The following is a 25,239-nucleotide window of genomic DNA, read 5'->3' as shown; positions in this document are numbered from 1 at the left end:
TCGAGCTCGACTCGAGCAAAAGCTCGATTACAACTCGAGCAAAAGCTCGATTACAAGCTCGAATTAAAAAATCTTAATGATTTGTTTACATTAAAAATGATATTTTTAATAATATTTTTACCTTTACCCATTAAAAAAGAGTATTATAAGTTTCTTAAAAAAATATTGTTATCTCTACAAAAAATATTTTAGAAGATATATAAAAAAACACATGAAAACATACAGCAATATATTCCAACATTACTAGAATTGGAGATCGATAAAATTTCATTAAAAATTTACTAGAGAATGACTTAATTTACTCTCCATATATTCCAACAATAAAACAAATCATTGGCAGCCATTCTAATAGCATGACTTTGCAATCTCATGATAGTGAATGACTTTGCAATCTCACGGTAAATGTGAAACAGTTAAGAAGTTAATTGGAATTTTTAACATCACCATCATGACTTGTATTTTTCTCACATCAGCACCATCTATTTATTGTCAATATAATGTAAATATTGTATGATAATTACTTAATAAAACAAAATCATATGGAGACAATTTGCAGAAGCTGAAACTGGCCACCTGATACTGCAAGGAATACTACAAGGAATACAATAGCATGGCACTTTCCAAACAGAAATACTGCAAGGAATAGATTTAAGCAATCAGGCAGCCATTCCAATAGCTTGCCATGTTCCAAATAGAAGTACTGCAAGGAATAGAACCAGTTTCATAAAACATAAAAATAAAAATTTTCTTAAAGCTGCAAATTGATGTAGCTGCTATAATAACTTTTACAACATATGTAGAAATAAAGCTGCAAACAAAATAAAGTCTCGTGTATTGATAGTAGCCTTCAGTTGATCAAACACCATATGGTAGAGAGAATACAATCACCTGTAGCAATTTACATGAGACTTATGATTAAATAAATTAAGATGTCAGTACATGAGATTTATCATTAACCAAAAATTTACCATGATAATAATCTTCAAGCACAAGGTATAGGTATCTCAATTTCATCATCATCCTCCACTTCCTATAAGCAATTGCAAGGTATATCAATTATAAAATAAACATTCAACGAATTACATATGCATTACAAAAATAAATACCTTTATTCTTCCCTTCAAATCGTAGTGAGCACGAACCCAATTTGACCCACATATCAATGCCTGAACCGTTTCAATGCCCAATTTGGAACGATATGTATCAACCACTCACTCACCTGCTGAGAACGTAGATTCAGAAGCAACTGTGCTAATTGGAATAGCTAATATCTCTACTGCCAATCTTGATAATATACGATACTTGGCCTGGTTGCTTTTCCACCACCCAATAACATCAAATGTCTTACCGGGTGGACAAATCTCTAAACCATCTTCAAGATATTATCCAAATCTGATTTAGCAGGTTTCTTACTTGTTTTTTCGGATATATATGCAGTGAAATCATGCCATCCACTATATTTATTTGATACATCATCATGAGAAGTTCTTGAAGAACTACTTTCACCTTTTGAATCCTTCTTTCTTATTCGAAATGTATCACAAGCTCCTTTTGCTTCCTCTTCAAAGTTTGTTGTATACTCTTCAAACAGTTCATATAACAATGTACGAACATAGGAGATATTTTGACTACTTTGGTCACCATAGATCTTTGGATATGCAAACTCTATCACTAGAAATTTCATTCTAGGATCCATAATAGCACCAAATTCCATGAGCAGATTACATTCTCCCCAATATTTATCAAATTTTTCTTTCATTTTCATTGTCATATTCCTTATAAATTCATCAGAAGAAACAGACCTATCATCTATGACTTTTTTGATGGTACAAATTTGGGATAAAAATAGATTTGAAGTTGGATACTCAGTGCCAGAAATTATATTAGTAGCTTCATTGAAGAAACCAAGCACATCACAAACCTTCTCTATATTTTTCCATTCATCTTCTGTTGGACAATTGTGATAATTAACTTCCCTCTCACCATATGAAGTGAATGCTTCCCTTAGCTGAAGTGCCAAAGTAAGCATATTATAGGTTGAGTTCCACCGTGTTGGACAATCCATTATCAATTTTCTAGTAGGCAAATGTAATTGATGAACAACATCAGCAAATCGAAGTAACCTGCCTTCAGAAGCATTTAAAAAACTAACTGTATCTCGAATTTTCTCCATTACAAACTCAATACATTTAATACCATCTTTAACCATTAAATTCAAAATGTGGGCACAACAACGAACATGAAATATCTTCCCACCAAAAAATAACTTCTTCCTTACACGAAAGTTATCTTTAAGGAGTTTGATAGCACGATCATTATTAGATGCATTATCAACTGATAATGTGAATACTTTATTCTCTAAATCCCATTCATTGAGTGATTTGTAGAAAGTGTCAACTATTTCGGTAGCTGTGTGAGGAGGAGACAAGTGTAGAAAACTTAATACACGTTTCTGCAATTTCCAATTTGAATCCACATAATGGCCTGTGACAACCATATAAGATATTCTTTGGTTCTTTGACTTCCAAATGTCTGTTGTAAAACTGAGTCTATTTATATTTTTCAATGCATTCTGAAGCTTTTTTTTCTCCTTCTCATAAACTAATAAAACATCACTACGAGCTGTTGTTCTTGAGTATTTCAAAAAATAGGGTGACATAGTCTTCAAAACAAGATTGAAACCAAACTCTTCCACAACTGAAAATGGCTTTTCATTGATCAAAATATAGTGTGCAATACTCTCTCTAACTTTGCAATTATCATAAGAAAATGTTGTCAAACTACCACTCTCTTGTGAGTTATTAGCTGTAGAATCTATTTCCTTAGGTTGAAAATGAAGTACCTTTTGGTTTTTTATGAAACGAATTCTAGCCGCACAACGATCTAGATGACGTCTAAATTGTGTTGTCGACCCAGTACTTCCTATGGCAAGGGCCCTCTTACAATGAATGCATTCTCCTTTCTTCTGACCATTAGCAAGTTTTACTTCCTTAAACTCGTCCCAAACAGATGATGTCTTCTTTCGTTTTTTTATTGCAACATGATTTACTTCTTCTTCCTGCTCACATATGCCTACAACCTTATTTTCTTCCACTGTATCATTTTCATTCAACCCAATATTTGCTTGAACATTGTCAGATGGTACTTCATCTACAGTCTCCAAAATTATCTCATCACTAATATTATCTTCAACAATTGGTTCAGGTGACATCTAGAAGACAAACATTTAGGAAATAAAATAAAATTAACTGTCCAAGCTAACAATTAGAATATACAAATAAAAAGATGACAGCTAGACCTACGGGAGCCCTTGGAAAGCTGTTGAGCTCACCCTTGTTTTCTGGTGGTTTTCAGGTTCTGGGAAAGGGAAGGAAGTCCAGGACTAGATTTCAGAGTCTGATCAGTATAGGTACTTTTGTACTTTTGGTTTTGTACAGTCATGGCTTTTCTGTTCTGTCTTTCTTTCTGTCGAAAGACATGTACTGTTCTGTAGATGATTGTTTTGAGGAAATGAAATCGGATAGATGTTTTGTTCCGCTGCATTTGATGATACATAATAGCTCTGTGTTTGTTAGTCTGTGTGAATTAATTATTTGGAAGATTCAGTTCCGAACCAAATTCCAAAGCTAGATCCTGGTTAGTGCAGCTCCGTCGCGATCCAGCGCGGGCGGGATCCGTCTCGTCTCGGGTCGGGTCGTGACAAGCAATTCATCTTGAACTTCATCGAGTGTAATGGCACTAAAATCAAAGATGAATGGGAAGACCACAATAGGTATGCGAGTCTTAGGCTCCGTTTGGAACGGCTTTCTTACTGCTTATTAAAGCAGCTTTATAGAGCAAAATTTAAATTTTGCACTATAAAGCTACTTTATGAAGCAGCAAGAAAGTTGTCGCAAACAAAACCTTAATAGAGTTGGATGTGAATTTTGTATATATAATAAACGAAGGGGTGTTATATCATAAAATTCTTTTCATACATTTCCAAAGCCAACTTTCTTATTAGTAGGGTTCGAAAAAAAAAAAGCCAAAAAGATGCACTGAAACTAGCTTAAAAAATAGTATTGCTATCTTTTTAGTAAACTTTCGTATGACTATTTGTTGGAGCTTGAAACCTTTCTTATGGGTGCGTTTGTGCTAAAGATTAGAAATTGTCTTATGAGGTTCTATAGATGGTATCATTTCTACAGGCTTTGCAAATAAGAGCTCGATAGTTTTGTTGTTAGGTTTTAATACATATGTGCTTTCATGACCATAGTGCACTGCACTCATATCATACAACTATTGACTTGACTTTTGTTACACGTGCCCCTACTTGCTCACCAATTCTAGCACACACATTAGGTTAGGTGAAACTATTATGTGCGGATACGAACGCCGTCCGGAGGCAAATCAGAATGCGCCATGCCACCCGTTTACAGTGTACCGCTGTGTACTAGGTGACGTTACATATTCTAATTCGCCTCTGAATTATCCGGTGTTCGCACATAATAATTTCTTCTAGGTTAGACACATACTGATATGAGTTACCCTATTTTGACCTAACCGATATAATACTCAGTTTGAGCTGATCAGTTGCTTATTATTAGATGAAAAAAATGATTGAATTTGGTTAAATTTTTGTTCTTATTACCTTTCAAATGTTTGCCCTATGTGGATGGTTCTCCTTGTTTTATCTAGTACTTCAAGGAGTTTCTTCATATGGTTATTTTGGCTTCTCTGTGCCTACTCTCTTCAAGGCTACTTTGGTTTTGATATATTCAGGGATGTTTGATATGATTTGGATGGATTTCTCTATTCTCCTATTTTCCTACGACTACTACTTTTTTTGAGTTATGTTCTTAATGATTGTTTCTATTGGTGAATAATGTGATGGATATTCTTTTCATCGATTTTTGCGAGGCTTTCAGCAATGATGATTGCCCAAACTGAGTTCGAACATAGCTCAGGTTGGGCTGCAATTTCATTGAAGTTTAGATGCAACACTATCTATGCCCTTTTCAACCTTAGAATTTTTCCATCAATTTTTTTGTTCTCTTTTTCAGAGACCTAATGTTTGTTTACTCTTTTCACTTGGAGCTACAAATGAAATATTATATGCAATTTGATAGTTTAGTTTTCTGATCAATTTGCTCCTTGTTGTACCTTTTGTCTCTGTTAACATTACTATAGACTTCTGTCCTCACAATTCAAAAAAGAAAGCGATCATGGATGTACTGCTCAACAAAGCAACTCTTTACAAGCTGTCTTCTCTTTCAGCGCTGCTGTGATTTTCTATTAATTGGCCGGTTATGGACGAGAGATTATTGTGTCCGGACATCAAATGTGTCCAAAGATCAATAAAAAAGCACCACATCACTGGGCGCTCGATACGGCTCGATATGCTTGGTACGCTGTCTGAACACAATAGTTTTTCATTATGAACAATGATGAGTGGCATACAATTGGCTATTGGACTCTTGGAAGGTCATCTCAGCAACCAGCTATCTTGTCTTGGAAGATCATCCCCGGCAACCTTGGTTCCTTATTTTGGACTTCTGTAATTCTCTTTAAAAGTCTTGTAATCTTATTTTAAATATTGTTGCATCTGTTTGTTGGGAGAAATTATTACATGCCGAGTCCCCGTTATATCCGGACTCCAATAAAACATGGCATGTGTCCTTATACACAATATGTACAACTATACACACTATATACAAATTATAAAATTATATATATAATATGTAAGAACTTGTATACACATTTGTACACAATGTGTATAAATTTATGCACGCTGTGTACAAGGACATGTCACATTTTTATTGGAGTCCGAATGTAACTCATAATTTCTCGTTTGTTGGACTACAACTTCTCTTTGGTTTTTTCATTTCAAGTTGTAACAATTATTACACATGTGAGAATGGACTTTGCCCCCAATTTTCCAAAAACAAAAAAAAAAAACTCTTGATCCAAGAAAGTATCTGCAGCTGAATGATTGAACCAAAAAAAAAAAATCCCTAAAATTATTGATTCAAATCCATTACAAATTCCCAAAAACTAAGAAAGGTCCATTGCTGCAGAAAGCCAAATAAACAAAGTCTAATGAAGAAAGCATATATATAACTTACATAGACAAACCCTTCATAATTTACAACACAAAGGGCTTAGCCCCACCTTCCAGCATTCCATTGTGGGACAAAACCCTTCACAATTATTCATCCCTACTGATCCAAACTTCACTTTATTCTAAATTCCCTTTCCACGTTAAAAGCCAAACACTTACCAACCGATTCCACCACCACAAATTTAATATAACCAAAAGCAAAAAAGAAGACAAACGGATTCAACGGCTTTCTCTTATTCTTCCCCGACAATAGTAAAAAGTACTTACAGTGCTCTTTTTCTCTTCCTTAGCCATCAAGCTTAGCTTCCACTTCCAGGAAATACGCATCCATCGTAACCTGCAAGACAAACAGAAGCTTACAAGAAGAAATATGGATGATTTCCATTCAAATTATGGATTTCTAAGACGACTTAATATGATCAAAGTGTGGATGGAGAGCTGAGCTGAGCTGCCCAAAATATGTTTTCATCTTATTGAATGAATGATAATGTGAACGAATCATCCCTTTTCTCTATCTTTGCTGGAAAATGCTTTTTATTTTTCTGTTGGATGGATAACAAGTGATAAATGCTGCCCAAAATGCTTTTTATCTTTGCTGGAAAATGCTATTACAGCCCAAAAAGCACTGTAAGGACTAAGGAGAATTTATTCTGTTCAAAGTCCAGATGAAAAGAACCGTCCGGATTGTGAATGTACAAACTATGTAAAAAAAATTGATACACAATAAGAAAGCGGATATGATCAAAAAGTTAGAGCTGTAATAGCATTGCATGGAGGATATGTGATATATGTGCAAGTAGTCGCCACATATCCTCCATTCAACTGCTATGCAAACTTAGGCTTTGTTAGGGACGGCTTTCTTTCTGCTTCTTAAAGCAGTTTTGTAGTAGAAAAAAATTATTTTTTAACTAAAAAACTGCTTTGAGAAGCAGTAAGAAAGTCATCCCAAACAAAGGCTTAATTTGAGCTCTAAATTGAGCAGCAAAGCATTTTCCACGATCAAAATAATTAGGGAAGCTCCCTTCAGTGCTTCTACCGGGCACCCCCGCACATTTATAAAATATATTCTTCAATATATGAAAAATATATAAATTTAATAAGACAACTAAATTAAATATAAATGATGATTATACAAACTGAAGATTATTATTTTATGAAATTGCAAAAAAAAAAAAATTTATGAACCTTTTTTTTAAATACACTTCATATCCAATTAAAATTTTAATTCAAGAATGTAAGTCGATTTGTATCTTTAATAAAAACAAGTTTTTATCCCATTGCGAGGTTCAACTTCATAAATCTTTTTTTTTTTAATTCATTGTATTCTATTAAGGATAAAATTCTCATTTAAATCTAATAAAAATATCATTTTTAAAACTTTTTAACCAAGCCTTTTAGGTCTACCTCTCTCTTTCTTAATATAGGTCAAGTCTAATACAAATACTCTCTTAATAGGTACTCTCTCTTTCTTAATATAGGTCAAGTCTAATACAGGTACTCTCTTAATAGGGTCATCCCAATGTTTTATGTGACCAAATCATCTAAGACAACTCTCTAAACTTATATGCCACTATTGCTACTCCAACTTTTTCCCGTCTATACTTGTTTCGCAATCTATCTCCTAAGTGCAAAGCCAAACAACTACCTAAACATCCTCTTTCTACAACATTAGCTTAATTTTATATTTCTCATTTTAATGATAATCATTCTGCGCTCTAAAGTATTGCAAATCTCATCATCTCATAAAATTTTTCCTTAAATTTGAGAGAAACTATTCCATCAAACAATAGGACCGAAGCATTCCTCCACTTAAACCATCTAACTTGAATTCTACTACAAATATCTCCAGCTATTATACCACGACTTTCAATAATATGAGAGATTATTATGTGAGGAGGTCAGAAGCAAAGAACAGTTCGGTGATGAACAATAATTGTGCACTTACTGTTTATAAAGACAAAAGTGAACAATTCTCTGTATCTTATCTCCGCATGTAATAATCTCTCCAATGATAGATGCGGGATTTCTAAAAGGTACTCTTATTAATGACCGCTTGAAATTTTTAAAAGAAGAATTTAGTTCATACATAATTTTCAAAGAAATTGGTAAGAAAGGTATTTCCCGAAACAGCGAAGAAAAAATTAGTAAGAGATAAGTAGTGTTAATTTTAAAAAGAGGTGCTTACTGGGATTCTGGGATGTAAGAATCGCAGACTGCCGGAAATCGCAGTTCCAGGAATTCCGCCCAGCAACCTGGAACAGCTGATTCATAGCATAAGCTGCGTGTGATTTAACCGTATTCGGCTCAAAACAAGCACCTCCCGGCTGAATTGGAAGGCAATCCACCCCTTGTTGCGCACACGCAAAATCAAGATTCGCCTGCAACTCTTCCTCCGTCGCCCCCTCCTTCGGCACGCACCACCCTCCCGCCGCCACTGCCGGCGCAGCTGGCGCCTTTGTCATCAAACCCGCATCATATGTCATCGTCAAGTCAGGCCGGAACAACCCAAAAGACCTCTCCGACGTTGGCCCCGGTTTCAGATCCTCATCATACAGCGCAAAAATATAGGTCTCGACCGACTTTCCAGGCATCAACGGCGTCCCCACCATTGATCTCAGATGCGCAATCAGATTCCCGTTAAAAGCCCTAGCATTGTCCACGTTCGTTCCAACCTCATTCGCATCCCCACGGTACGGCCACCCTGTCTCGGCCACAACAATCTCGATCCCAGGGAATCCGGCAGAATTCAGCGCCGAGTGTATGGCATCTACCTGAGCGTCGAACATATTGGTGTATGTGATCTTACTGCCGGCGTCGAATCGGCCTGGATTGGATTGGAAGAGGCAGAATGCAAGCGTTTCGGGTCGTGGATCGCTGCGGTAGGCGAAGAAAGGGTAGGGATTGATCATGAAAGGGGATCCAGTCTTGTTGAGGAAGTCGAGGATGCCTTTAAGTGCCGGTGCGATGTCTGAGTGAAATGCGCCGGCGGAGGGGGGTTCGGATTGGGCGAGCACGGCCATGGAGTGTACGGAGGTGACCTTGATGGAAGCGGCGGACGGAGTGGACGAGGCAATGAGGGCAGAGCGTAGGTTCTGCATTGCAGGGAGGAGCTGGGATGCGACGGACGGGTCGCCAAAAGAGAGGGCTTCGTTTCCGACGGAGATTGAGGAGATGGAGGTGGAAGGCAGGAAGGGTTGGACGTTGGATGCCACCCAGCGGGAGGCGGCGGAGGGGTCACTGGCTAACGATGGGATTTCGCCATTGGCCGCGCCAATGACGGCGGATATTTGGGTGCCTGCGAGGGCGCGTAGAATGGCTGGGTCGGCGCCGTAGAGGCGGATTTTGCCGACGGTGGTGGAGCGGAGTAGTTGGATAGTCGCCGAAGGCGGTGGGAGGTTGTCTGCAACTTGCCCGTAGTTCACTCCGATGAAGGACTGTGAACCTTTTGAGTTCAAGAAAATTTGTTAAAATAACGTTACTATTCGAAAAATTATTAAAATAACTGCAATAATTCCATTAATTCAACTTATAGTTCCACAATAGCAGAATCCTAAGTGACGCTTATTTTGCACTAAAAAAGATTTAAAAAAAATAGCCAAATTGTGTGTTGGAGAAAAGAAAGAAAAAGAGAGGAGATCCGGCGTTCTAGGAAGAACTTCTATGCGGACTAATGTTCCAGCTGGAGCTTTGCCATAGTGATCCCTTTCTACTTCTCTTTCTTGGAAGCAGAAAGAGGAAGAAGAAAGGTGGATCGTGTAACATCATTGTAACAGAAAACTCTTTGCTGCTACTTTAATTCTCGTTCTTCGACGAATCGATAAAGATCTCAAAAAAAGGGGGAAAGAAAGCGAAAGAGAAGTTTACTTGCAGAGGAGAAAAAGAAGCTGAACAGTTGCATGGCCATTGCGAAGAAGAGGTGAGTGCTCGGCGCCATGGGAAGAGAGAGAGAGTGTGTGTGTGAAAGATGGAGATGATCAGATGAGGATGAAATAATGGAGTGGTCGATTTCGTAATAAAAGAAGAAGATGGGTGTGAAAGCGGGCTACAGAGGTCGACAAAGTGCGTTACTTTGACCACTGCCGTCAGTGGTCAGGAACAAGCCCACGTGGTGCACGGGAGTTCGAGCTGAGCATCTGGTTCCAGGCGTAGAGGGTGAACTGCGGTGAGCACACCGCAAATAACGGCATCGTTAAATAACGCCTGTGCAACGACGCCAACGTTCGTCTTTAACGTCTGAAATATCGCTGATTAATAATCAAGTATGGGAGTTTTAAATTTATTTATTTATATATTTTAATAAGGGGCATGTATGATAAGAGTTATTGTCAAAATATAAATTTTAAAGATAATAGCACTATTTATTTTAAAATAAATTTCATGTATAAAGAATCAAAAAATTAAAATTTGATCAAAATATTATGAATGATTTTTTCTTTATATAATTATCTAAATGTTATTTTTAATTTTTGTTGTCATAATTTCTTGAAAATTATTTTTTAAATCACTCTTGTTATTTTGTTTTTTCTTAAATCAAATTTTAGAAAAAAATAGAGGAAAAATTATATTTATTTTCTCAAATATATAATATTTCTGCTTATTGTTCTTTTTATAATAAAAATGCTGAAAAATCCGTCAAATCCAGGCGTAGAGGGCAAACTACAAGAACTTTTGAGCCAATTAGGATAAACTAACACTCATCATATACCCACCGCCGCTTAGTCCGTGAGGTGGAGAACCGGCTGGGCAAAGCACAAGTGCCTAGTTCGAATCCCCTGGATGGTAGTGTCAATCTTAACCGTCGGCTCGAGTAAATTTGTGTCGGTTGCCCGCTAGGTCAATCGAGATTTTAACTGGCCTATGGACAATATTTCATCGTCTCAAAAAAAAAAAAAAAAAGCTCCTACAAAAAAAAAATCTTGATTTACAAGTAGAGTAAGCATTTAATAATCACGTAGCTATACATTGCACTCTTGGCAACTCAGCTGAAAATACACAAAATATATAGTTTTTTAATGAGTGAAACAATACTGCATTACTAAATTATAAATTGCCACATATAGCCGTTAATACAATTGAAATTTTAGTGGTTATTAGATGAATCGACAGTGGAGGTGCGCTACTAATTTTAGGAGTTTTTACATCACATCTAAAACTATAATAATTATATATCTAGCATCCAAATTATAGTATTTATATACCCATCATCAAAATATCATCGCATTCATCTAAATCACCACTCCATTAACCACCATCAAAAACCCTAACATGCCTTTCGCGCCTAATACCTCTCCTTCTTCGCTCCAAAGGCGAGCACAAAGCCAGGCATTCGCGTCTGAATAGGTATTAACTCCTACCATGGGCGGATCCCTACTCATGTGAGGGTGGGCAAATGCCCACCTTCAAAAAAAAAATTAATGTACAAGAGGGGTAATTTTGAAATTCCGCGAAGAAATGGAGAAGACAAACAGTAAACGTAGACGAAGAAATGGAGAAGACGAAGTGGTGAGGCGAACGACAATTTCCGGACGAAGAAGAGCAAAGCGAGAGGAGAAGACGGTGTAGGGTGTGGTTTGACGGGAGGTAATGTGAGTAGTAGTTTAGACGAGGAGAATGATTTGTTGTTTGAGTGTTAAGTATATAATTATAACAATTTTAGATGCTATGTATGGAAAAACCCCTTAATTTTTACATGGTATATACTATTCTTCCATGAAGCTGTGCACTAAGAGATATCTTCCCTGTTGATGGTCAACATGTGAGCAAAATGACGCTTGTCATGCTATAAGTTAAAATATTATAAGAAATAGCTGATGCTAGAAGAGTAGTTTGTATTATGAGAATTATGGCATAAATCAAAGTTACATACCGAAGCTAAGCCCTCTCAATTGTAGTAAGCTGAAGCTCTTCTCAGGTAGAAGATCTCCCACAGCTTCCAATAAATTGCAAACAAATGAACCTGCTTATTCTACAAATAATTCATCGAAAGTCATAGCTTAGTATAATCCATCAATAATGAGAGCCTTCCGACAGCTTTCTTAATGCTTTCTAAGTCAGAGTTTTAGTTAAAAAAAATTTTGAATTAGAATTTTTTGTACTAAAACACCGTTTTAAAAAGTAATGAGAAAGCTGTCCCAAATGAAGCCTTACATTCAACTTTTCTCAGCAAGGGGGCAAAAAAACAGCAAAAGAAAATAAAAAGGTGATATCCCTAACAGGTAAATATCAATGTTAATACAGCAGAAAACTTGAGAGAGAAGTTTATAGCAGTCCGATAATGGCACTAAATATTTCGAAGATCGCTTTATTTAGACTACAAAGAGACCTCAGTAGGACTTTACCTGTATGATATTACAACTACTATACAGCTTTTTCCTTGAGAAAAAACAAATGTTAATGGGTCTAGAGTTCACTGGAGCAGAGGCATTCATCAACGAGTTGACGCAGGCTGGGATTCTCGAGGGCAGCAGCAACTCTCTCTTTGTCATTCAGCTGCTTGTTAACTGCATGTTCGAAATTATGAGAATAAAAAATCATGCATTATAAGTTTTGTCAAGACCTGTCCCAATAAGCTCGAGTAAATGAGGTGGGAACGAAAGTCGGACAAAAAATTTTAAAACATAGTTCCAATATTATCACATGAACAATCACATATCTAACATACCAAAACGATCGAAATTTCGTGTAGGATTTTATAAAATTAATTGCGTCAAATTCTGACAACTTCAAAAATTCACCTAATTTCATCGCGGTGCATTGAGAGGCGTGCGACGGTTACAATTGACATTTTCGGATTTTTACAAGTTATGTGCATGAGAAAAAAGGAATAGATGGAGAATGAGGATTCATAGGATCAGCCCAAATAATTAAGATAAAGCTAACAATGATGATGATAATTAATTTTTTAGTAAAAGTTAAGCCCAGTTCTGCTGCTTTCAATCCAATCATGAAAAGTAGGAAATGCTTATAAATTTGTAAGGCTCAAGGCAAAATTGATCGTTGCTTGCCAAACTGAAAATTAAAATAACGTTCAGTCCATGTATAAAATTACCAGGAAGATAAAACCACAAAAATGTACAGAAGAAAATAAGATTCTGTGCTTTAATGATGTTGAAAACTATCATTCAGATATTGAGCTTCTTTCCTGAAAAAATTGTGGTATGCATTGAGATTACAGTTTTCGTTAATAGCGTGCACAAAACCAATTTGAAAATCAAAGTCAAAGCAAAAGCACAAACTGAATTACTTCCTCCAAAGGAAACATGATTTGTAGCTGGGGCTCAGCTTGCAGTAGAAACTTTGACCCCTTTTAATTATCCTCCCTAATAGATAATATTATAGTCGATAGTTCAACTATGATCAAGCAATTCTTCCGCTCAAGGGACTAATAGCCGATGTGAAGAGCTCTCATATTAAAGGTAAATTGTAGGGTTTAGTTTCACATTGATTAGTTGAAAAATATATTAGTTTATAAAATATGAAGAGATTGGGTTTCACCGAAAAGCTTAAGCTTTTGAGTTTAAAAATGGTTTAGTGACTAGTGAATTTGACCCAACTAAAATTCACATTTGGTTATCCTCTCTAACAATAGCCAATGAGTAAAAGTTGGAGATAATGCGGAATCTAAAAAAGTTAGTATAGTGATAAATCTTCGAGCAAAAAGACTAATGGAGTCAAAAGAATAACACATGAAAGATATTAAATACAAAACACAAATTTACATGATTCAGTAAAATTAACATATATCTATGATCATAGAAGTTAAAATATTTCGCTAATCTTTAAAAAATATACATGGATAGATATTACACTTCATATGAATTAAAATGGATACCACTTTGTTTGTATTACCGAATGAGAGAAAATACAACCACCTATTATGAAGCTGAGGATTGAATGTGGAGAATAAAGCATTGATGCTACTTCTCAAATTTATTCTTTACTATAAGAATTTGTTCCTCTTTTCCTTCTCTCTTCCTCTTCTTTCCTACTCTTTATTTGCATGTGCTTGTGGCATGTTTTACTAGTGAGGATTGCACGGCTTTATCTAGTAAAGAGTCCGCCTTCCAATTTAATGATGAGCCGCCATTGACGATTATTTTAGACTATGTTGTACACTTTTATAGCCTAAATTATAGAATTTTGTAGTAGCTCTCATAATTTAACAACCAGCATTCAGGACTTAATAAAAATAGCCACTATTTTGAATAATTAAAAATTGGATAAATTTTTAAACTAGGTATTATTAAAAAAAAAAATTTAAAAAATAGGCAAAGTCGCCCATCAAATGGGCGACTTATGCTCAGTTGTCAATAGCCGAACTTGCTACAGTAAATTCTAAAAAAATAATTTAAATATAAAATAGGTAGAAAATATATTAAATAAATATATTTTAAAAAATAATTTAAAAATAAAAATAGACAATATATATATAATGCAAGGGCAAGATTGTGTACATCAAACCCTTCCCAAATCCCATACTGACAAGAGCTTCATGCATTAGATATGTGATTTTTTTCTAATTATTTGAACCATGCATAGCATACAGTAATCAAGAGTTAAGGAAAATTATCACAAAGCTTAGTATGGTGCACTGCAGCACTCAAAAAATCGAGATTTAAGGAACAGGGTCCCCAAAAACAAAATCATTGATACATGGGTCAAAAGTTGAATCAAGCATTCCAGGCATACAGACAGCTGCCAAAGTTTGTATGTCCGGTATGCTTGATTCAACAAGAATATTACTTTTGGTATTAACATCAAACCTCTAAATAAATGTATAGCTTATATAGTGGATCTACCTGGCGTGAATCCAATTTGATTTTGAGAAATATTAGTATCACGTCGTAACCTATGTTCAATAACTCTCTCCCAAAATTTTAAAGTATGACACATTAACTTAATTCTCTATAATTCACACACTCTTGCAAATCACCTTTATTTTTGTTAAATAGAAATCAACACACTCTACCCATCTAGCATCTTTTTAGTCTTCAAAATAATATTGAAAAGTTTCATAAGCCAAAAATAATTTCTTCATCTCCTAAGCATTTCCACACCTCTATTGAAATATCATCGGGTCCAACAACTTTTCCACAATTTAATTTCTTTAAAGCCTCTCTAACTTTGGTTTTATTAATACACCAAGAAAAAAAAACTCTTTTTTCATTTAGAGTATTAAGGATATAAAAAGTAAATCATATTCTCACAATCTTCATTGAAAACTGATCATAATATCTTACCCACGTTTGTTGAATATCCTCTTATAATAAAAGAACTTTTTTATCTACATCATTAATGCATTTCACTTAAACTAAATCCTTATTTTTCATATCTCTTTGTTTGACTAACTTATACAAATATCTTTCACCCTCCTTAGTATCTAATATATTATATAATTCATTAAAAGCTAAATTATTTGCATCGCAATTTGCTTTTTTAGACTCCTTACATGTCTCTTTATATATTTCTCAATTTTAAGGGCTTTTACACTTAAACCAATTTTTATAACAAAGTTTTTTATTTTTTATCTTTTCTTGCATATTTTGATTCAACCACCAACTTTTTTTTCTATTAGAGATTTTTACTTTTATGTTCCAAACATATCTTTTGCAACAACATAATATCACTAATTATTTTTTCTCACATAACATTAACTTCCTCATGCATAGTCAAAATCTTAATATCTTGAAGCTTACTCTCAAAAATATTTTTGTTTGTATTTTTTAAATGCCCCCGTGTAATCCTAGAACAACATTTACTTTATTTTTCATATTTCACCCCTTCATCATAAATTCCAAAACTAGTAAGTGATGTTGAGTACATAAACTTTCACTAAGAATAACTTTACAATCTTTGCAATATTAACGGATGTGGAAAACTTTAACACTGTACCCGGGCGCCAGTGCAGCATCCCTTGCACACTTCTTACTATATTCAAGTCAATGCATCACTTCTAGGTAATACCCTAGCATTAACATAATGTATTAAAGGATTCATATCATAATGATTCGACTAGTTTTAAGTTGATTGTCGACTACATAACGCAACCAACCACTTCTCTCATCCAAGGCTTGAGACCTGGCTTAGGACCAAAGAATAATAGATAAAAATGAGAAAAAATGTTAGCCAGCTTTATTTTTTAAACTTAGGCACACATCACCCAAAATCCTGAATTATATCAGGATGAGAGATATGAAGTTGTGCCCAAGTTCTGTTGGACCTGAAGTAGGAATCATGGAATTGGGTTAACTAGATTTTGCTTTGTTCATGTACCTAAACCAACTACATTAAGAGATCAGCAGTACTGCCCAAGTTCTACTGCATGAATTAGAATCATACTGATTGTTTGAAGTACCTAAACCAACCAACATGAGATGCATCCATAACAAGATATGAAAAAATTCACCAGCATCAGAATAGATAACAGCCGAACTAACTTCTAAATATGTGAAAGTTGTCAGGATTCCAAGTAATAACATTTAAGAGACTATGAAACACCTGATTCTTCATCAGCATGAGATCCTGGGGATACATTGATATCAACCTGCAAGATTGAATATAATTTCTAAGTATTATTTATGGCTTCTGATAGCAACAAAGGAAATGTAAGGACAAAAAAGAGGTAATATCCTAATAAAGGCAAATTGAATAATTCACACTGATCTGGTATGCTTTCTCATAGATATTCAAAGCTAGTAATAAACCCAAAATATCAAAGCAATATGCAAAGAGCTTTCTGAAGGAAATCTGAGAATGTATACTCATCCGAAGGATTGAAAATTAACTTTAAATTGTATTATATTTTAGTTTGCATAGTATTTCTTTTCAATTTATGTTAAACAAGCCTATGCTGCTGGACATAATGAGAATGAGTTGTGTTCTCCAATATTTCAGCTTCCTCGTTAGGCTTCCTTAACAACAGCAAGGCCTAATTCAATTAGCATCATAAACAAAATAGGCTTAAGCTTTCATTGTTTCTATTCTATAGGATTTCATTATTTGTCCATGAGTAATTTTTTTATATGATTTTTTTTAAAAGCTTCCTACAGTTTCCTTATACTGCCTCACGTGATTTTTTGCTTGTCTTTAACCACCTACAATCCCATATTTACCTCCTTGTCGCTATTATACTGCAGACCTAGATTTTCCCCTATGTCAGCTAATGCTACAGTCAGAGAATCCAATTGAAGCAATCCCACAATTGCTGCTTCACACTAACGTCCAATATTCGAAATTTTTCTTTACATTTCTTCCGCTAATTACTGCAGTCCCAAACCATCCTCCTTGTCGCAGCATTGACTCCTCTGGTTTTCCTTTTATGGTTGCATTCACATGGAACCTAAAAAAACTAAAGCTGATTTCTACTGCTTATGTTATAAAGGAATTAGAACTTTTCCTTTTTTTTATTAGATCAAGGAGAACTTTGAAATGTATTGGAATCTTTGTGGGCTATAAATAGAAAGTTGAAGCATGTAAAAATGATAAAAAATTAGGTATTGAAATATTATTCCAAATTTCATCAATTCTTGTGAGGTTACTAGTTTGATGTATATTCTTCAAACGCTTTACAAGTATTGCCGATTAATTCGAGGGGTGAATTATAATACTCAAAATGTTCAAAATAAATATAAGCATAAACTTACTCTAAATGTTAATTTATTTTCATTAAATTCTACTTTTAATTTTGAGCATTTTGATATATAAAAGTAAAATATCAATCTAATTGTATATATGTATAGCTATTCAATTAATAGTTGTTTAATACTTAAGTAATAGTTAATTAAAAATTTAGTAATACTCAATTAACAGTTCAGTTATGTAATATTTAAGTAGATTTAATTAAATGCATCTACTGTAGCATATTCAAGCATGCATCGGTTGATGAGATCCTACGGCTGGGAGAGGATGAAAGGTTAGTGGAGAATGCATTATAATATAATAACATTATATAGGTTAAGTTAAAGGACTGAGCCACTGAAGCCTTAACATTTCATTTCCTTCCTTCCACTGCCCGTCCTCTGCAGTCTGAAGCTGTGGCTGAGCGGGGAGTTGGAGAAGGAAGCGGGAGTTGTTCATGCATTGTTGCAGCATACAGCTGCTGTGAAGGAAAAATTCATAGAATAGAGTTAAGGAAAAATAAAAAAGAGCTAGTATTTTTTCTGAAATAGTATTTGCTGAAGTTATGATTGCTCAAATCAGTCGACTATTGTTGAATTAAGCTAAGGTAAGAGCTATAGTTGCTGAAATCAGTATTTGGTGATGAACTCATTGTGTGAAAAATCTAATTTTGCTGAAACATGCTGAAATTATAGCATAGGGCTACTGTAGGCTGCTGTACATTACTTAAATCAGCTGCAATTACATAAGTTGGTAAGGAAAAGGAAGAGGAAAAGCTAAGGGCAGGTAAATGCATTGTTGTTTGTTTATATTATGTAATAATGGTTGCTAAAATTCATGTCTTTGTGCTGAAAACAGTAAGTTGAATATAAGAAAATTCAGAAAATAACAAAGAAATAAAAAGCAAGGGAAGTAGAGAGGAAGAAGGGAGTAAGAGGTGAGATTTTGGGTTGAATGAGTTCATTCCGGGTAAATTTTTATATAAGTTGCGTTATTTTTATATGCTTTATGTACGCATCATGCACAAGTGACGAAAACTTATGCTTTAGGTGGTATAAAAAAGGAAAAGGATTCGGGATACTTTAGGTGAATCAGTTTACCCAATTGTTCTGGAAAACGATATGAGATACCCAAACGATGTCAAAGGAATTAATAAAATTTTGTATATTTGCAATCTCACACTTGTTATGTTTATGATAATATTTCATTCCAGTTTGTTCATGTATAAAGATGTTGAGTCATTAAAAAGTGATTTTGTTAAAAGTGAACGGTATTGAAAGGTTGCAATAAGTCATATATGGGAGATAAGCCCGCACAAGTAAAGGCGAAAGACCTAATGAGGTAAGCCTACATTCTCAAAATTCTAAAAATTGAGAATTCGGGCCCAACCTTAAATTAGAAAGCTGGAATGATGCAAAAGTTTATAATCATCTAATGACTTATATAAAAGTGTTGAACAGTAAATAGAACATAATGTGATGTTATGTATTTCTTATGTTTAATGTGAAAATTTACATGTATTTTACATTAATTGTCAACATGTTCATTATTATTTCTTATACATTGTTCGTGTATTAAAGCTAATGAACATCAAGAAAGTAAAGCTCATTAATCGCTCAATATGGCTCGTTTGTTTATAGCTCTATAAGCACGAAACGAATCAAACACAAATCAAACATGAACATCTATCATTTTAAGTAAATCAAACTTGAACAAAAATAAAAAAGCTCGAATCGAGCTTGAACAAACCGATAATAAACAAGCTCAAACATAAAAAGGTACTTGCTCAGCTTAACTAGATTCATTTGAACTTACGCCAATGAGTTACAAGTCTTCAGTATTTCCTTGCCATCTTTTTAATAATGAGAATGAGCCGTAATAGATACTAGCATTATATAAGGACAAAAGACACCAAATTTTTTATATCCTACGATATGATAAAGGCTTTAGTTTCTCCCCATTTTATATGATAAAAAACAACAAAATTTTAAGTGCGTTGTCGAAGATCTTTTGACAAATAACAGGGATGGGTTAATACATGTAATCAAACAAGACCGAATTGTTCCTATCAATGAACCAAGCAAGAGTATTTAGAGTAGGATAAGAAATAACATATATCTCACTAAATTTTGAGAACTGCACTTTATTTTACCAAGAAAATAACTCCTGGATTGATGTTAAAGCAAATATGAATACACAAAATGAGATAGTCCAGAAAAAATGAAGTTCATATCGATGGAACATAATTTTTTCATAATTACGGTGACAAATTTCTTCTTAATACGTGTAAACAGGTGAGTCCCTAACCTTGAAATGTAGAGGAAAAGACTGCAATAGCTTTACTCTCAGACACAAACCGATAACTGTTGCCATGCTGCAATGCTGAACAGTTGGGGTGAAAGTTATCCTACAATATATACAAAGCAGTTACTATGACAGTGGAATAAGAAGCGTTCTAGTATGAGTAAAAGCTTAAAATAGTTCCCCAACTATCAATAAATGTACAATTTAGTCTTAAAGTTTGCATTGCCCTATTTTAGTCCCTCGACTATTAGAAATTGAGTCAATTTGATCCCTAACCATTTAAATTAATGGAGAGAGCCGGAGAGGTTCGTTTCTTTGGGTGCATTTAAGTAAAATATCTTAAAGTTTGCATATTCCTTACACTTTCCCGCTAGACGCCATGGAGACCTTTCTACGTAGGAGACGCGAACGACTCACGTTGACTCGAGAAAGACGACGCGACTGAGCAAGCAATGTGAACAAGCAGACCGGGCAAGATGCGATGCGGCATGCTTAGACGCGAGCCAGACAAGCGATGGCAAGCAATGTGCGACATCCACAAGACGGAGCTAGGTTTGTTGTTTCTCTTGGCCTCAATTTTATGCTATTAATTCAGTAATGGAATGGTGTCTTGTTCATAACAGCAAAAAATTCATCGAGGAAGAGGTCTTTTAATGAATTTTTTTTCCTTCTTATCTGATTACAGAGTGTTTTTTATAAAATTTCATATAATATAATTTACAGGAAGCGTATGAAACTCAAATTTTGCTTTCATCTTGAATTTCCAAATCAAAATTTCTCATAAAATGCCCATTACATAAAATCAGATTTGATTTTTAACATACTTACTATTTTTCCATTTATTACAGCTTAAAAATTTACAACCTTCAAAATTTAAGAGTTTGCTTCCAAACCTTCTAACTCTGCATTGAATCACATACACCCTACATTATGCATTGTGTAATGAAATGATCTTATAGTTTTAAAAATTTGTTTAGATGACTATCTAACTGAGTTGTTCACTAAGTTCCACACAGAAATTTTGTGAATTTTATGAGTGGCTTAAGACTAAATGATATATCCTGTTTATTTTAGGTAAACTAAGAAATTGTTGGAGAGTTGTCCTATATATAAATTATTCTTGTTTGAGCAAATATAATAGAATTTTTTAATATTTTTGTGAATTGTGATCTTAATCATTTTATATAAATGTTAAAATATATAAAGCTTGATGTTGTTGTTGGTGGTGGTGTTGTTGTTAAAAAAATTAAGAGGAAAGAATTTAAAAATATTCATGGTTACTACATGGTTCATCTCTAATAATGGACCTCATTAAGTATTTTTTTAGTACGTCCACTCGACCTCAGAGAGAATCAAGAAATAATATTTGATCTCAAGCTTTCTTCATGAACCTGCAGGAAAGAAAGTGTATGAGCTTAATAGAAAAAAAACAAGAGGGGGGAGAGAGAGAAAAGAGAGAACACAAGAAAGAAGGTTGAAAATGAAGGACACAAAGTATATTTAATTACTTGTAATTTAGAGACTAGCCCCATTAACTCAATACAATCTTCTAGTAATGATAAAACAGAGCCAAGTAAGCAATTTTATCCCAACATCCACTTATAATATCTAAAATACCCGCCTATTTAACTTTTGAAGTTAACTTTAACTCCTTTAGGTTCTGAGACCAAAGTGGCTCAATTTTTAATAGTCAAGGGACTAAAATGGGGCAATGTGAAATTGACTAAATTGAACAAATATTGATAGTCAGGGGACTATTGTGAACTTTTACTAGTTCTAGTACAATGGCAGTTGTCATAAGAATTTTTCCGATGAACAAAACAACATTACACAAAGAAAGGAAAATAAAATAGAGAGTAATATGATTGCAGGAGAGAGATCCATTACACAATTCATGATCATATTATGCTAAGTACATAATTTGGGCAATATCACCGAAATTTATACTACAGGAAAAAGCCTCAAAGTTTAACTAGAAGATAAGCATGATAGTGCAGCAAATATCTTGGCAGTCACTTAGGCATGAGTAATAAATTCTGGAAAAAAGATGGAATCACAAATGCTATAAAAAGAAGGTGAAAATAGGCCAACATATGGATTAAATGAAAAAGGAAATCACATGCAAGGACCTTCTATCTGCTGATATCGAAGTAAGATTTTTTTTTAAAAAAAAAAGTAACCATCAATTAGGTGACAAAAATCAACAGATATAAAAACGATTTTCATATTAGAGTCAACCCTTCATCCAGAATTCAAGCAATAAAATTTTGCTGCTATTTTATAGTTTCTTCCAAATAATGGACAGTATAGTCAGCAAAGAACCCTCTTCCTAGTTTTAGCCAGCTTCATTTCCAGAGTTTTACATACTCAAAGATTTAGTATGCATTTGCTAAGGTACAAGAAGGAGCATCAATCAATGGCACGAGCAACCAATGAATATGTTAAGGGATACCCTAGCATTCAGATATGAACTAGAAAGTCAATTAGATAATAGACATCAATTTACATAAAAAGAATTTCAAATCAAGATCTACACAAGACTGCGTAGAAAACTTGAGTTGCCAATCGAAATTGGCCTGAAAAAACCAAAATAGGACTTGAGTCACCATAGGAAATCTATATAATTTGTTAGGTCATTTTGGATTGGGTAACGTGCAATGTTGTTGGTTGATATGTCTTCACAATATAACTTCATAATATCTTCCCATTTTATTCTCAAGTCGTTTAAGATTATTTCAATTCACAATATTTTGCAAATTAAATAGGACGTTGTTCAAAATTCAACTTCAGCATCAGATCTGGAGACTACTAACTGCTTCTTGCTTCTCCAGTGATCAGATTTTCTCACATAACGGTGCAATAACTAGTAGGTTTTCTATCTATGAGGTATCTTGTTCAATTAGCATCCATGTGGACCATGTATGCTTCTAAGTTGAATCTTTTATTTTTCTTAAATAAGATTCCTTTCTCTAAAGTTGCTTTGAGGTACTTAAGTGTTTTATATGCAGCTGATCAACGTACTTATTTGGGATTATGCATAAATTAATTTAGAGAACTTACAATATAGGCAATCAACCTTTGATAACTCCCTTGATCAACTTATGGGTTGTCGCCTGCTTATCCAAGCTTATTGCAATAATCAATTCGAATTTCTGAAAGCTTGAATCCCATCATACCTACTTCAGTTAGCATATTCAGGATGTATTTTTATTAGAGTTGAATATTCCAACAGTTTAGTAAGTCACTTCTAGTTCAAGAAATATTTAAGTGTTCTTAGATCTTTCACTTCAAATTATATGGATAATTGATCTTTTATGATCATCATTTATTCAGAATCATCGCATATAATCTTTTCTTCCAAAATAAATAGAAACTTGATTTTTCCTTTCTTGAATTTTTGTTATAAATAAAGTGTGATCTCCAAGACTTTGTTTAAAGTTGATCCTTTAAAGGCTTTGGAAAACCTCCCAAATCGTGGTATTTAAGATTGTTTGAGCCGTATAATGCTTTCTTTAATCTATACATGGTTAGTATTGAATCAATGATTAAAACTTGTTGGAGGTTCCATGTAGGCTTCTTCTTCTAAGACATTTAATGCATTTTTAGATCTAAATCTTGTAACATTGGCGGTTAGCAGGCAGAAGTCTGGCAATTGTGGCCAAGCAGAGGTCCAACAATAGTCGAACAGAGGTCCAGTGGTGACAATAGGGCGGAGGAGGTATGATGGCAACAGTCAGTAAATGAAAGTTCAAACGATGGCGGTCAAGCCCAAGTCTGGCGGTGGCGGCCGAGCAACAAGAGTTCTCTGGTAATGTTGCTCAGGTGGAGCTTCAAAATTCTTCAAGCCTCAAAGCTATTTTCCCTCACTTGCCAAGGGTCCAAACTCCCCCTTCATGTAGAGAGTGGATGCTAGTTTATAATTTTTTTGGAATGGCATGCCCCGCAAATGTGGAGAAAATCTACAGCACTCCATCGGACAACCTGTATTGATTATTTGGATCATAGATCATTTTTTCAGCATTTAGATGTCAAAATGAGTTGTAATCAAGCAATCTTGGGCATGTTGGATTCGTCTCATTGAGACATTCAGTTTTACTATAAGTTTGTTGAAATCGAGGTTTGGATGGTCTTTAATATAATTTTTGAAGTTATCAATTCAATTATATCTCGAGATTCGTGCCCAATCAAGTGCTTTTGGTAACGTGCCAACGAGTAATTGCCCTGGTAGTAATAGACTGAGACGAAGCTAATAAAAAAACAAAGTTATGTTTGCCAATTGCGGCAGAAGCACATTGAACTCAAAGCTTCAATTTTGCTCGTTACAAAACAACAAGAAAACAACATGTTATAATGAGTGTCACAAGTTGGCAAAGCAAAGCACATGTTAACGGTAAACTCCACAGTAAAACATACTGAATTCGGCCGAGCTTTTTATCTACAGTAATGGACTCCTCGGAGAGAACGCTGAGCTGCTCGAGAGAGTAGGGATGCTCCGGATCCCTTATATCCCTAACGGAATCTGGATTCCTTCTAGTCAAGAAAAGTTATAACAGGAAGCAAAACAAGAAATTTTTCTTTATCAACGCCTAATTGAACACCAATTAATTCCCAACTTCCAATAACCAAAAAGGGGAAACGAAAATAAAGTTGCAAATGGATTACTTTCGGAACTCGATGGAATCAAAAGTAGGATACCAAAGACATCAAGGGAATCTACTGCATCAGCAGCGTGGTTATCCTCGGCGCGGACGATCCTCTCCTTCTTCGCATGGACTACCGGATTCGCGTTGATCAGCCCCAGCGTCATATCCCACTATCTTTTTTTCTCTCTCACTCTCTTTCCTGAATTCAGACTTTACTCGCGCTGCTCTAGAAAGAGAACTTTTATTTGGTCCGGTGCAAGGACCTAGTAGAAATTCTGTTTTGCCTAAAAAAATGCAAATATCGAGTTTTTTGAAAAAATACCGAGTTTTTTGAAAAACTCGGTATTTGCACTTTTTGACCTATTTTTGCCTAAAACCGAACCTTCCTCTACATCCAGTGAAAGGACCTAATAATTGCTCCACGTAGGAAACCCCACTCACCCGATCCAACTCCACACTTCCAAATTTCTTTAAACCAATAATCCCTCTGGTCTCTTCAACGAATCTAGCCAACCCTTCCTTCTCCTTAGCAGACCACAGTATAAGCCCTCCTCCCCTTTAAGTGAAACTACAGTT

General features: G+C 34.8%; 3 protein-coding genes across 3 annotated transcripts; all 3 read right to left on the bottom strand.

Moving 5' to 3' along the window:
* Positions 1 to 1,363: 1,363 nt before the first annotated feature.
* On the bottom strand, positions 1,364 to 3,211 carry LOC110112767 (zinc finger BED domain-containing protein RICESLEEPER 2-like). The gene has a single exon (XM_028697055.1). The coding sequence runs from the start codon at positions 3,209 to 3,211 to the stop codon at positions 1,364 to 1,366; it is 1,848 nt and encodes a 615-aa protein (XP_028552888.1).
* Positions 3,212 to 5,979: 2,768 nt separating this feature from the next.
* Positions 5,980 to 10,110, bottom strand: LOC110112765 (glucan endo-1,3-beta-glucosidase 7). Its single transcript, XM_020845084.2, has 3 exons — positions 9,965 to 10,110; positions 8,286 to 9,542; positions 5,980 to 6,437 (listed from the first exon to the last, which is right to left on the bottom strand). The coding sequence occupies exons 1-3, from the start codon at positions 10,032 to 10,034 to the stop codon at positions 6,400 to 6,402; spliced, it is 1,365 nt and encodes a 454-aa protein (XP_020700743.1). The 5' UTR covers positions 10,035 to 10,110; the 3' UTR covers positions 5,980 to 6,399.
* Positions 10,111 to 12,287: 2,177 nt separating this feature from the next.
* Positions 12,288 to 24,902, bottom strand: LOC110112766 (protein AE7-like 1). The gene is made up of 5 exons (XM_020845085.2): positions 24,716 to 24,902; positions 24,434 to 24,539; positions 20,024 to 20,123; positions 16,598 to 16,643; positions 12,288 to 12,600 (listed from the first exon to the last, which is right to left on the bottom strand). The coding sequence occupies exons 1-5, from the start codon at positions 24,825 to 24,827 to the stop codon at positions 12,500 to 12,502; spliced, it is 465 nt and encodes a 154-aa protein (XP_020700744.1). The 5' UTR covers positions 24,828 to 24,902; the 3' UTR covers positions 12,288 to 12,499.
* Positions 24,903 to 25,239: the final 337 nt, after the last annotated feature.

The sequence above is a fragment of the Dendrobium catenatum genome, unplaced genomic scaffold (assembly GCF_001605985.2).
Source record: "Dendrobium catenatum unplaced genomic scaffold, ASM160598v2 fragScaff_scaffold_860, whole genome shotgun sequence".
In the NCBI taxonomy this organism is placed as follows: domain Eukaryota; kingdom Viridiplantae; phylum Streptophyta; class Magnoliopsida; order Asparagales; family Orchidaceae; genus Dendrobium; species Dendrobium catenatum.
Note: the sequence above shows the minus strand (reverse complement) of the source record. Positions and strands in the feature narration are given on the sequence as shown.

Coding starts and splice junctions, on each gene's coding strand:
- LOC110112767 (XM_028697055.1), bottom strand. CDS start 3,211: ATGTCACCTGAACCAATTGTTGAAGATAATATTAGTGATGAGATAATT.
- LOC110112765 (XM_020845084.2), bottom strand. CDS start 10,034: ATGGCGCCGAGCACTCACCTCTTCTTCGCAATGGCCATGCAACTGTTC. Junction 9,543..9,964: donor CTTCTTTTTCTCCTCTGCAA/GTAAACTTCTCT, acceptor TGAACTCAAAAG/GTTCACAGTCCTTCATCGGA. Junction 6,438..8,285: donor TCTTACATCCCAGAATCCCA/GTAAGCACCTCT, acceptor TTTGTCTTGCAG/GTTACGATGGATGCGTATTT.
- LOC110112766 (XM_020845085.2), bottom strand. CDS start 24,827: ATGACGCTGGGGCTGATCAACGCGAATCCGGTAGTCCATGCGAAGAAG. Junction 20,124..24,433: donor AAAAAGCTCGGCCGAATTCA/GTATGTTTTACT, acceptor TATATATTGTAG/GATAACTTTCACCCCAACTG. Junction 16,644..20,023: donor CTTTTCCTCTACATTTCAAG/GTTAGGGACTCA, acceptor TCAATCTTGCAG/GTTGATATCAATGTATCCCC.